This window comes from Hylobates moloch, unplaced genomic scaffold (assembly GCF_009828535.3).
Source record: "Hylobates moloch isolate HMO894 unplaced genomic scaffold, HMol_V3 SCAFFOLD_3, whole genome shotgun sequence".
Lineage (NCBI taxonomy): Eukaryota > Metazoa > Chordata > Mammalia > Primates > Hylobatidae > Hylobates > Hylobates moloch.
Genome location: NW_026652278.1, coordinates 104817456 through 104830066, shown reverse-complemented (window position 1 = coordinate 104830066; position 12611 = coordinate 104817456). Strand labels below are relative to the sequence as shown.

Below are 12611 nucleotides of genomic sequence, written 5' to 3'. Positions count from 1 at the left end.
TGAAGGGTTTCTTGTAATTTTTTCCTGAAAGCATTTATGTTACTTCCTATAACCCTAACACCACTCAGGGCACTTGGTTGTAGCAAGTGAGGTTAACCAAGTTTAAAATCCTGTTGAATTCACAGGAGAGTTTAACTGCGTCTGTCTAATTTAAAAGATGTTGGCAGCCCATGAGCAGTTCTATGTGCAAGAGAAAGTTTCACACTTTAAGGCTATGTCAGGATCAGACAATGAATTTATCAAAATGACACATCACATTGAAACAAAAATATTTTTGTTTTTTGGTTTTTCTTTTCAAAAAGAAAAACCGCAATAAGAGGGCCTCAAAGGTGATTTCCAGCTGCTGTGTTCTCATTAGCATATTTGTAACGGCACACACTGGAAGGCACACACTTACATTTCCTCAGTCTGATGTAACTTTGGACAAAGTACTTTCAGACTTTAGTAATTTGCTTGTTTTAAGAGAAATAATAGCCTGAGATGTGGATATTTGTATAAACCCCTTCCTGAAACGTCTAGTACCTTTCATTGCCTAATTAAAATTCCTACTGTGTTTCTTTAACAGTAAATACATTTTCATTATCAAAGAATGATGTTCATGTTTTTCTGGAAAAGCTATCATTATTTGTTTAAACTTCGATCTTGAATAAAAATAAAACAAGTAAAATCTGTAGTAAAACTGTAAAATAATCTCTTCATTAAAAATAATCATTTTTAATGGTTTTATGCAAACAGAAACAATAATAAAGCCCACATTACAAATTACTTTGCCTAATTTAGATATGAGTGACTTAAAATTGCTTCTTTTGCAAATGTCCCCTGGTGATTTTCAGAAAACTTAATAAATTGAAAGTACAGAAATAGTCACTTTTTTTTGGGGCTCTGGCCTTATTCAAGCTTTTAGAAATTTTCTGGGCCTTTTGTCAGTTTTCAAATTAGGGATTGGAAACTCCAATTCTGATAATACTGTTCTATAGTATGAGTTCACTGACATAATCAGATAGCATGTCTTATCTTCCACCTCCTGTCATGTTCATCAGCTGAGAGAAGGTACCCTGACTGTCACTTCTAGAGAAGAAATAATAAATGTTGATGATTAACAAAATTGCAGCCCTTACGGGAATCTGCCTCACATGTAAATGTACCCTTCTTTCCCCACAGTCACTGTACTTCATTATACCTAGCTCTGACACAGTTCAAAACTTAACCGCACCCATAGAACCTCTTTATCAAGTGGACATCAATGTCATTTTATTGCCAGTGAAACTGATCCACAAACAAGCAACTCTCCTGAACTCAAGGACAGAACACAGACAAGGGGCTTCCACTCATTTCCATCATCAGAATTTGGTTTCCCATGCGAAGAAGTAGGCCACTATGATCTCAGCCAAGCCAAGTCTTGTCCTCCTTCCTCTATCTATCCTCAGTCTTCTTTCTACTTCTATGGCAAGGGTCCCCAACCTCTGGGCCATGGACTGGCAGTGGTCCATGGACTGTTAGGAACCCAGCGGCAAAGCAGGAGGTGAGCTCAGGGCCAGCAAGAAAAGCTTCATCTGTATTTACAGCTGCTAACCATCACCTGTGTTACTGCCTGAGCTCTGTTTCCTGTCAGATCACTGGGGCATTAGATTCTTATAGGAGCAGGAACCCTGCTCATGGGAGGGATCTAGGCTGCTGGCTTCTTATGAGAATCTAATGCCTGATGATCTGTCACTGTCTCCCATCACCCCCAAATGTGTCCATCTAGTTGCATGAAAACAAGCTCAGGACTTCCACTGATTCGACATTATGGTGAGTTGTATAACTATCTCATTATATATTACAATGCAATAATAATAGAAATAAAGTGCACAATAAATGAAATGGGCTTGAATCATCCTGAAACGATCTCCCGTGGCCCCCACCCCAGTCTGTGGAAAAAGTCTTCCGTGACACCAGTTCCCAACAGGGATCGCTGGTCTCTACAGTGTCTATCCTCTCTCTCTCTTTTTTTTTTTAAACAGAGTCTCACTCTGTTGCCCAGACTGGAGTGCAATGGCGCCATCCTGGGCTCACTGCAACCTCCACCTCCCTGATTCAAGTGATTCTCCTGCCTCAGCCTCCCGAGTAGTTGGGATTACAGGCACCCACCACCAAGCCTGGCTAATTTTTGCATTTTTAGTAGAGATAGAGTTTTGTCATGTTGGCCAGCCTGGTCTCGAACTCCTGACCTCGTGATCTGCCCACCTCGGTCTCCCAAAGTGCTGGGATTACAGGTGTGAGCCACAGCGCCCAGGTCTATCCTCTCTTGACACCTACTCTTCTTAGGTTGTTCACACTTAGGTCATTCCAAACCTTTTCACTGAGACGGAAAAGTAGCATTACCTTATTCTAAGCTATAAAGGACTCCTGAGAGGTGTTTCCCATTTCGTCATGTACCAGCTTTTACTTGTGGACTGTGGATGTCCATTCCGATGGAAGCGGCAGCAGAGAAAGCGACTGGACTGCTCTGCTGGGTGTAAGGTGAGGGCAACCTGGAGCAAGTTCAAATCCCGCCTCTGCGGGAGGCAGAGGTTGCAGTGAGCCGAGATCGCACCACTGCACTCCAGCATGGGCGACACGGTGAGACTCATCTCAAAAAAAAGAGAAAAAAAGAAAAAAAAATTCCACTTCTGCTCGCCACACTCCACCATTCTCTGAGCCTCAGTTTACTCATGTGTAAGGGGGACTGCGATGATTAGAAGGAGCTCGTGCATGCCACGCACTGGCTTGCTTGTATCCTTGGAGTCACCGAAAGATTAGTTCAACTCCCCGCCTTGCCTTGGGGCAACACTCATTTTGGGGAAAAGTCCCCCTTAATGCTGAAGTGATCCAGTTCCCTTCTTTTCTCTAGCCCGCCAATCGGGCTCTCCGGAGAGGCCACTCGTTTGGGAAGGCGCGGTCCGGGTCGGTGAACCGCGCACCAAACCCTGCCAGAGAACTGAGAGAGGCGGCGACGGGGCTGGGTGCCTCGTGAGAAAGGCGCCAGCTGTCGGGTCACCTCGTGAGGAAGGAAGGGGCGGGAACGCGAGTGGGGCGGGCGGGGCCTGAAAACCTCCGCGCCTCAGCTGCGCGCTTTACAAAGTCCCCGGGCGCGAGAGGAAGTGCTCTGCCAGCCAGTGGGAAGTGAGACCGCGCGCGCGGGAGCGCGGGAGCGCGGGAGGATCGGCGGCTCGCAGTCCCTGGTCCCTGGCTCGGTTCCCCGCACCCCGGGGCTCACACCTGCCCGCGCGGAGGAGCAGCGACCGGGCGCCCACCGCCAGGCTGTGCCCAGTCTCCTCGATTCCCCTCGCTCTGAGCCGGGAGAGCCGAACAGCTCAGGAGAGTTCACGGACTCCCCAGCCCCAGGTACTTGCGGGGCGGCGGGCTGGGGGTGAGGTGGGGACTGGCCCTTTTCTGTTTATCCCGCAAACACAGAAGCTTTGTCCAGGAGATTTTGGGGGTGTCGGATCGGAAGTCATCCGCCGCCGCTCCTGCTCACCTGGCACACGCTCACCATATGCTAAGGAAAGCCTGCAAAAATTATAGACAGCACCTCCCTGTTTTATAAAATATGAGAATATTTACATAAACGAGGAAACATTGGAGATAAGGGTGTGTTTTCTCTGTACTTTGGTATTCTTTGCAACGTTTTTCTAATGAGAAAACAAAAACGACTGCCATTTATGCATTGTGGCTCCAGAGCAGTTGTGCGTGACCCCACCCTTGCCAACTGCCGCGGCCCCACGCTCTCGGTGGCCAAGCTTGACCTTTCTGAGGGGCCCTGGGCTCCCTGGAGTGCCGAGGTCCTTGGTCCTAGACCTGACTCCTTGCTTCAGTCTGGTTCTTGAGAGAAATATAGTAATCCGTTGTTTTCTGGGACTTTCCCCAGATTTCAGATTGAAAGGTGGAATTTCCCAAATCCTCTGAAGCCAAAATCCACACTAAGCCTCACTGCGGATGTCCGCAGCCACCGGGAAGTGGGACTGTATCCCGGGTCAGGCCAGTCCAGTAGAGTGGGAGAACGAAAATCTCATGTCTGGAAGACACCGAGCTTTCCTAAGGGTTTCCTCCTGCTGTTTGGTTTTCACTTTTTTTTTTTGATTCTTTGTTTTTGCAAGACCTGTGGCTTTAGTGTTAATTCTGCCAAACAGCTGTGCCAGAGTTCACAAATGTCTTCAGAGCCACACTTCAGGGTGATCCTGTTGAGCAGGGTTAGGCAGGAGGATAACTTGGTCCTTTGCTCTGCTTCCAAGTTTCTGTTCCCCTCCTGTGTGCTCAGTGTTCGGTATTCGTTAGGGAGAAAAGCCTTGAAACTTCCTACTTGCAACCACCCAAAGACATACTCTTTCTTGAGAATATATTCAGGGGGAACTGGGGAGGTGAGGGGGTTGGGGGGAAATGAAAGTAAACATTTTCACCATCCAGAGCAGACCCCATTAGTATAGTCAATCCTGTTTTAAAAAATAGACTTCTGAAAGCGTGAGAAATCTTGTTGGCATGCATGACCACCCAGGGGTGCCAAGCTTTCTGTTAAACTGCTTAGACACCTGGGTCCTTTTAGCGAAAATATTTCTGTATATCTTTTTGTTTATGACATTTTAAGGCCGAACACCCTTTGGCAAGGAGAGGTAGTACTTCTCTTCACGGGCTTTGCAGGACCTTAGTGAGTGTGTGTGTACGTGTGTGTGTGTGTGTGTGTTGTGTTTCAGGGACGGTAGCAGAGGTGGAGGTGCTGTTTTTGCACATAACACCTCTACACGTATCCATTCTTCTTTCCCCAGAGAGGAGTCAGAAGCCTTGCCCTGGATCTAACTCTTCTCTTCCCAACTCTAAGCCTCCCAGGTAAGCACAGAAGAGCTGGACACTCAAGAATGCAGCATCTATGCCTTCTGTATTCAGCTTTCAGAGACAGAGTTCCCAACTGCAGTGCTTATTTTTATTTCTATATTTATCGTATTTCCTTTGTTAACACAGATATTACTGTTTGTCAGATATTAGTGTTTTACAACTTTTCCATGTCAGATATCACAGTTTACCCCTTTAATAATACTTTGCTAATCCCCAACCACTGTCAATTCCATAAAAATCAGAGGGTTGGTGATTTTGTAAAGAAAATATTTGTTAAGTGTTTGAATAGATATTGAAGTGCACGTGGTATAAAATTCCAAAGGTATAGAGTGTGTGTGCAGTGGAGAGCAAGTCTCCTTCCTATCCCGGGCCCCCAGTTTCTGTCTCCAGAGGTAACCATTGTTATCACTATATAAAATCATTGTTGCCCTGTTTCTTTGATAACATGGCTAACAGATTTCAAAATGCTGTTTTGAGCAAATGTGCACCAGTGATTTTTTAAAATCTAACAATTTTAAGTATATTATTTTAATTGTCAGCTTCTGTCTTTCCTGTTTCTCTGCTGACCACTCTGAAATGTCACAATGTTCAGGCCACTTTGTAGAGGGACCTTGTGGCTTTGAGGATAAACAAATGGATTCGTTTCTAAGTTCCTTGAGGTCAGAGATCAACATGGTCTCCAAACAACCTGCCACAATTACCGATGACTACTAGGTCCATGCTAACATTTATATACCCAGGCTTATGGATAACTGATATTCACAGTAACCTGGTGCCTCAGAGCCTGTTCCTCCTATGAGGTAGCACTAATGGCGTATTTCCTTCCCTAGTATTAGATTCTTATTTGGTGCCTTGCTGGTTGTAGCCCACACACCTTTATGTCCCCCTTCTCTGCAGGTTAACTGCTAAAGTTTGTGAAGTAACTGGTAACCAGGGAGGCAGTGTTTGTAATGGTTAAGAGAGGATGCATTAGAGTTTGAGTCCTGTCTTTGACATTGGATTTATGATCTGGGCTGGTTTTTAAACCCTCTGAGATTTAGCTCCCTCATCAGTGAAGCAGTGATTCACAGGGTTATTTTGAAAATTAGATGACCTGTTGTCACCAAAAAGCATGTTAGTTGCCCGCTGCATGCAGAGTCCAATGAACAAGAGTGAGGTCTGGTACAAAAAAAAAGTGAATTCCTAAGCTAGCTTGGAGAAAGGGGCACAAAACGTCCTGCCTTTATCCACACCCAGAATGTGCTGCTTCACTTTTGGAGCAGAAAGTGGGCCTCTTTTATAAAGTAGAGTGGAAAGTGAGCCAGAGCAGGGAGTCCCCCGGTTCCCTGGTGCTTCATCTATCAGACAGTTGAGTTGGCACCTTCCTGGGCAGAAATATAAGTTATATAAGTGGCCAAGTGGGCATACTCTCACCATGCCCTCGTAGTAGGTGTGAGTTCAGAGGCCACATCCTGGAGGTGAGAGTTCTGTGGGGACATGCTTTGGTCTGCAAATCGACTGTCAACTCTCCAAGGGAGATCAAAGTTAAGGTTGTCTTGGAGCACATAGTTAGATGTACTTGCCCTGTGGGGAATTTCTGGTCAGGAGAGGTGAAAGGTTACATTTGCATTTCTGAAGGTCTAAGTAGGAAGCGGGGCATAGGGGGAAGGGGAAAAGAGAAAATAAAAAATTAAACTATGACTTAGAAAAATGGAGGTACTTGGTTACAGTGTGTCAGGGATTTAGCAGTCTGCCTGGCACATGAAAGGCATGAAATAAGTAATAAACTTTATTCCTGTCTGTATTAGTTTGTTCTCACACTGCTAATAAAGACATACCTGAGACTGGGTAATTTATACAGGAAAGAGATTTAATGGACTTACAGTTCCACATGGCTGGGGAAGCCTCACAATCATGGCAGAAGGCAAGGAGGAGCAAGTCACATCTTACATGGATGGCAGCAGGCAAAGAGAGAGCTTGTGCAGGGAAACTCCCCCTTATAAAACCATCAGATTTTATGAGACTTATTCACTATCACAAGAACAGCATGGGAAAGACCTATCCCCATGATTCAATTACCTCCCATCAGGTCCCTTCCACATGTGGGAATCGTGGGAGCTATAATTCAAGATGAGACTGGGGTGGGGACACAGCCAAACCATATCACTGTCAGAGTTTGCTGTGGCTTTATACCTTCATAAGATAGGTGAATGCATCCATCAGCTGAGGCTCTGATACAGTGCAGTAACAAATGACCTCAAAAATCTTAGTGGCTTATTGGAAGAAGGGTTGATTTTTTTGCTAATATTACCTGTCCTTTGTGTATCTGTCTTCGGCTCTTCCCTCTGGGACCCAGACTGAACTGCTCCTTGTGGGAACTGCCGATGTTTTGACAAAAGAAAGAGGGAAGGTGGAACTACACAGCAGCTTTTAAGTTTCTGCTTGGAAGTAAGTTTCTGCATCACTGCCATTCATGTTTCATTGATGTGGTTGTTAATGAAGTGGATCATCATTTTAAAGGGGCAGAACTGGTAGGGACAGGCCTGCAAGGAGGGGGTAGCAAATATTTGACACTAATGCAGTCTACCTCAGTGTTTGTTGGATGGAGTTCACAATTGTGAACCCAGAGATTCATCAAACCCAGATAATTGATCTACACCAAGACACTCATAGCCACTGAGGTATAAACCAGAATGCCATTTTTTCTCTCTAACAGTGGATAATATATCTGTCCTAGGGACTGAGTATAAGAACCTATATGGGGTAAGCTTTTCTTGTGGTTGATTTGCTCAGAAGACTGAATTATAAAGTAATAGCTTATATAAAGCATACAAAAACAAAATTTGGATGTTACCAAAAGACTATTTATATCCAAAATACACCATGGTTTTTAATCCAGTTCTCCTTTTGGAATTCTTATCGCCTGAAGTCCAAGAATGAACTAGACTGATGGCAGCATATCGTAAATAAAGCTGGAGATCACTTACAGATTTCTGACGCTTCTTTTCAGGCTCTTGTTAATAGCAAATGCTTTTCTTGTCGACTGCTAATGCATCATCCCATGACTTATAATTATTCTTTTATGCTGTCTGCTTCCTGAATAATGAGACTTTATTATCACAATTACAGTGTCTTCAAATCACAGTGTAAGATGGATTAACCAGTTCTACCCATTGTGTGTTAATTCTTGCTGACTTTGGTTTCGTAGTAAGTTTTACCACCCCTGGCACAGGATTTTGAGGATTTTTCTCAATTTTTCTGCTTATAGCTGGGCATCTGTGGCCTGCTTGGGTAGAGCAATATGATGCAATAATGTTCAGAAATATATTATGAAAATAAAATTGAAGATGCATTTTCAAATCAATAGAAAAGAAATATTGCTTAGCTATGTCATTTGTTGGATAATTGAATAAATTGAGAGTTTGATTCCCAGCAGCAAAACTTTGTAAAACAGAAGGCAAGATTATATTTTAAAAGTAAATAGCAGGGCTGGGGACAGTGGCTCATGCCTGTAATCCTAGCACTTTGAGAGACCGAGGTGGGAGGATTGCCTAAGTTCAGGAGTTCGAGAGCAGCCTGGGCATCATGGTGAAACACCATCTCTACTAAAATATGAAAAATTAGCTGGGAGTGGTGGCGCACACTTGTAATCCCACCTACTCGGGAGGCCGAGGCAGGAGAATTGCTTGAACCTGGGAGGCAGAAGTTGCAGTGAGCCAAGATCACGCCACTGCACACTGCACTCCAGTGACAGCAAGACGCTGTCTCCAAAAAAAAAAAAAAAAAAAGGAAATGCCAGCAAGATAGAAAGGGAAGGAAAATATTCTGGTTTTTGTTTTTTATATTTCAAACCAGCATAATTTTGATGCCAACATCTAATATAAATGGCAAACAAAAAACAATAAAACTACAAATCAATCTCACTTAAGACTGATTATCTCCAAACCCCAAATCAGTATAAGCAGACAGTGTCCGGTAGCCGCAGCAAGGGAGAGTCATCTAAGGAATGCAGGCGGCACTCAGCATCTCTCTGGGTACTGGTGTAACTTCTCGCCGTGCTACAGTTACAGAATTCTGTGCAGCTGTTAAAGAATGAGGTATATTTGTAAGTGTAGATATGGGAAAATTATCACCCATATGTATTATTAATTGAAAAATTGGTCAGGCATAGTGGCTCACGCCTGTAATCTCAGCATTTTTGGGAGGGCGAGGCAGGTGAATCACCTGAGCTCAGGAGTTTTGAGAGCAGCTTGGCTAACATGGCGAAACTCTGTCTCTACTAAAAACACAAAAATTAGCTGCGTGTGGTGGTGCGTTTCTGTAATCCCGGCTACTCAGGGAGGTTGAGGCAGGAGAACTGCTTGAACCTGGGAGGTGGAGTTTGCAGTGAGCTGAGATTGCACCATTGCACTCCAGCCTAGGCGACAGAGACCTGTCTCAAAAAAAAAAAAAAAAAAAAAAGAAGAAGAACAAAGAAAGGTTCAGAACTAAGTATAGCATGTTTCTATTTGTGTAGGAAATTTTCTTTTCTCTGTGGAGAAATGTGCTTGTATGTGTGTTTCTGTGTGTGAGAGTGTACACACATAGTTATGCTGGTTATGTAAAGAAAACTTCTGTAAGGATAAAAGTAGCTTTTACAGTGGTCGTACTCTAGGAGAGAAAGACAGAGTTCAGGTGGGGGAGAAATACTTGTTTTTTAAATCCTTTGTTAGTGTTTGAATTTTAAAATCATGTACATGCACTTTTAAAAAACTAAATTAGTTTTAAAATGGCAATTCTCTGTTGAAGTAACTTCACAAAAATTTTAGTAGCTATTTCTCCTGTCCTGTTATACTGCTTTTAAGTACTGTACTAATTACCAAAGATATATGAAGTGAAGTGTAGGTGGAGGGCACCTCAGGCCACTGGCTCTCAAGGGATGTGGTTAACAACAGTTAGACTGTGCTATTTGTAGTTAATGACAGTTTGTCCATCCAGTCATTGGGTACCACTGACAAAAATAAACAATTCTGATACCAGTGCAGGCTGTGATAATTAGAACCAACTCATGGAGACTTATATTCTTTTTTTTTTTTTTTTTTGAGATGGAGTCTCGCTCTGTCGCCCAGGCTGGAGTGCAGTGGCACAATCTCGGCTCACTGCAAGCTCCGCCTCCCGGGTTCACGCCATTCTCCTGCCTCAGCCTCTCCGAGTAGCTGGGACTACAGGCGCCCACCACCGCGCCCGGCTAATTTTTTGTAGTTTTAGTAAAGACGGGGTTTCACTGTGGTCTCGATCTCCTGACCTTGTGATCCTCCCGCCTTGGCCTCCCAAAGTGCTAGGATTACAAGCATGAGCCACCGCGCCCGGCCGAGACATATTCTTAAAAGTAATGTCTAAAATTTGAAATTGTAGAATAAAATAACCATTTAAAGCATTTACTATTTTTAATCATTTACCTGTTAGAAATCAAAGTGTGGATATAAAGGATAAATGTTGCAATTGTTTGTTTGTAACTATTAAATTTCTTTCTTTAACCAGGTTTCACAATTCATAATATAATTATAATCCAGTTAATAAACTGTATGTTTTCTTTATGTATATATCCTCTGAAGGTGTTCAAACCAAAGAGATTTTTTATTTCCTAATTTTGTTTTTAAAGTACACCTGTCATATTTTCTCTGGACTCGAGTCACTCTATTTAGGTGAAAGAGGAACTGAGGTTTCTTTATGCTTCCTTCAAATCATTTTATTATCAAAAATCATTCTTTGTTATTTTCTGCATTTTATGTATGGTGTTATAGTCAAACTAGAAATGAAAAAGATAGGAGAAGCTAGTGTAGCAATTTTATAGGGCTTGGTATAAGATTTCACATATCTACTAGTTCACTGAAAGTATTATCTATGTATTGTTTTCTTAAAGTCCAAATAAATTGCCTATCAGGTGATGTTCCTCAAAACGTTAGAATCAAAGTTCTCAATGCCTCAAGCATAAGCAGAAACTAACATGGTAATTTAATTATTGCAGGTGGGCCCTGTGCACATCATGAGCAGTTTTGAAGATGCTGACACAGAAGAGACAGTAACTTGTCTCCAGATGACGGTTTACCACCCTGGCCAGTTGCAGTGTGGAATATTTCAGTCAATAAGGTTTTTTAACAGAGAGAAACTCCCTTCCAGTGAAGTGGTGAAATTTGGTCGAAATTCCAGCATCTGTCATTATACTTTTCAGGACAAACAGGTTTCCCGAGTTCAGTTTTCTCTGCAGCTGTTTAAAAAATTCAACAGCTCAGTTCTCTCCTTTGAAATAAAAAATATGAGTAAAAAGACCAATCTGATCGTGGACAGCAGAGAGCTGGGCTACCTAAATAAAATGGACCTGCCATACAGGTGCATGGTCAGATTCGGAGAGTATCAGTTTCTGATGGAGAAGGAAGATGGCGAGTCATTGGAATTTTTTGAGACTCAATTTATTTTATCTCCAAGATCACTCTTGCAAGAAAACGACTGGCCACCACACAGGCCCATACCCGAGTATGGCACTTATTCGCTCTGCTCCTCCCAAAGCAGTTCTCCGACAGAAATGGATGAAAATGAGTCATGAACACAGAAAGTCTAAGAAGAGAAATATGAAGAATGAAGAGCTCTGTAGATGCTGTATAGACACTAGATAAGAGTTGATTGGGGTAGTATATTATAGTCATCTGTTATGCTGTGAAATTTGGAATTCAGTATTATCATTTTGAAGTCTGTAAATTGTGTTAGTCGTTAACTTAGTCACCTGTTGTATTCCTGGATCTACATAAAATTATTTTAAGTGCTCATCTGTGAGGATTAATATGCAAAAAGTATCCTTTGAGATGAAGTCGTGTTCTCAAAATAAGGTTATATTATTTTCTTTTTCTGCTTGATTTTCATCTTGCGTTTTGCTTTGTTTTTGTAAGGAACCATTTCTTGGTTTGGTCACGTCATTTCACAACAGCCATTTGTTTTCAAGGTCAAGGCTCCAGGCAGGTTGTTACTGGTGTTTGCAGCCTGTCAGTACTTGCAGCACTGGAATAGGTTCTAGGCTAGTGTCTGTGCATCACTGTGGTTTTAGTTTGGGAGCACTTATTTGAGAAATACTATCTTACTTTTCTATGATTTCTTTTTACAGAATTATAGTATGTTTAATCCTAAGATGACAGTTCTCTTTGTCTATATTCAGCATCTAAGACAAATATTTAAACATTTTAAAGAACCACTGTGTTAAGTTTAGGTTTATTTACTTACCAAATTAGAAGTTTGACTTTTATGTGTTATACACAATTTTAAAATTTCACGAATTCACCTTTTTAATAGTATCCATGTACATAATAAAATCAAAGTTTAATTAGCCATTTTCTTTGAATTTTTTTCTAAATAAGGGAAAGAACTGTTCTTGGGCCACTTTACATAGATAAATGTATGTGAATATTTATAATAAACGCTTAAATATTTCTAAAATGTTAACTTCAAAAAAGTCTTTTTCAGTTCTTAAATAAAAATTTTTTTATTTAAGATACTTATTCAACTTAACTAAGGTAGCTAGTGTTGTTAAGTAGATGAAGTAACCATTCAGTTAAGTTAAATTGTAGCATTGCCAGGTAGTGAGGCTTGCTGTACAGTTTTCCGGGTAAATGAAATTTCCTGTAGTAAGAGGTCCATATTTTTGTAACAGCCTTTTAAAAATGCTTTTGTGAACCCTCCAGCCTCTTACCAAAAGAGGCTTTAAATCTCATCTTGATTCATACCATCAGTCTATTCCCGGGCAGTAGTATGTGATG

General features: G+C 42.1%; 2 protein-coding genes across 5 annotated transcripts in view; one reads left to right on the top strand and one right to left on the bottom strand.

Moving 5' to 3' along the window:
* Positions 1–2448, bottom strand: part of ALPK1 (alpha kinase 1) — a 157791-nt gene extending 155343 nt beyond the window's left edge. For both annotated transcript variants that reach the window (XM_032145551.2, XM_058436642.1), the window contains exon 1: positions 2419–2448. The gene's annotated coding sequence lies outside the window, so the exon portion shown is untranslated. The remainder of the gene's footprint in view (positions 1–2418) is intronic.
* Positions 2449–3093: 645 nt separating this feature from the next.
* On the top strand, positions 3094–12500 carry TIFA (TRAF interacting protein with forkhead associated domain). Of its 3 annotated transcripts, XM_058436641.1 has the most exons (4): positions 3120–3366; positions 4782–4842; positions 7184–7275; positions 10835–12500. In XM_058436641.1, exon 4 carries the CDS (start codon positions 10853–10855, stop codon positions 11408–11410), a length of 558 nt encoding a protein of 185 aa, XP_058292624.1. In that variant the 5' UTR covers positions 3120–3366; positions 4782–4842; positions 7184–7275; positions 10835–10852; the 3' UTR covers positions 11411–12500. The 3 variants fall into 3 exon arrangements, with proteins under 3 accessions (XP_032001403.1, XP_058292624.1, XP_032001392.1); XM_032145501.2 differs by lacking the exon at positions 7184–7275; XM_032145512.2 differs by lacking the exons at positions 4782–4842; positions 7184–7275 and having other exon boundaries at positions 3094–3366.
* The last annotated feature ends 111 nt before the right edge of the window (positions 12501–12611 follow it).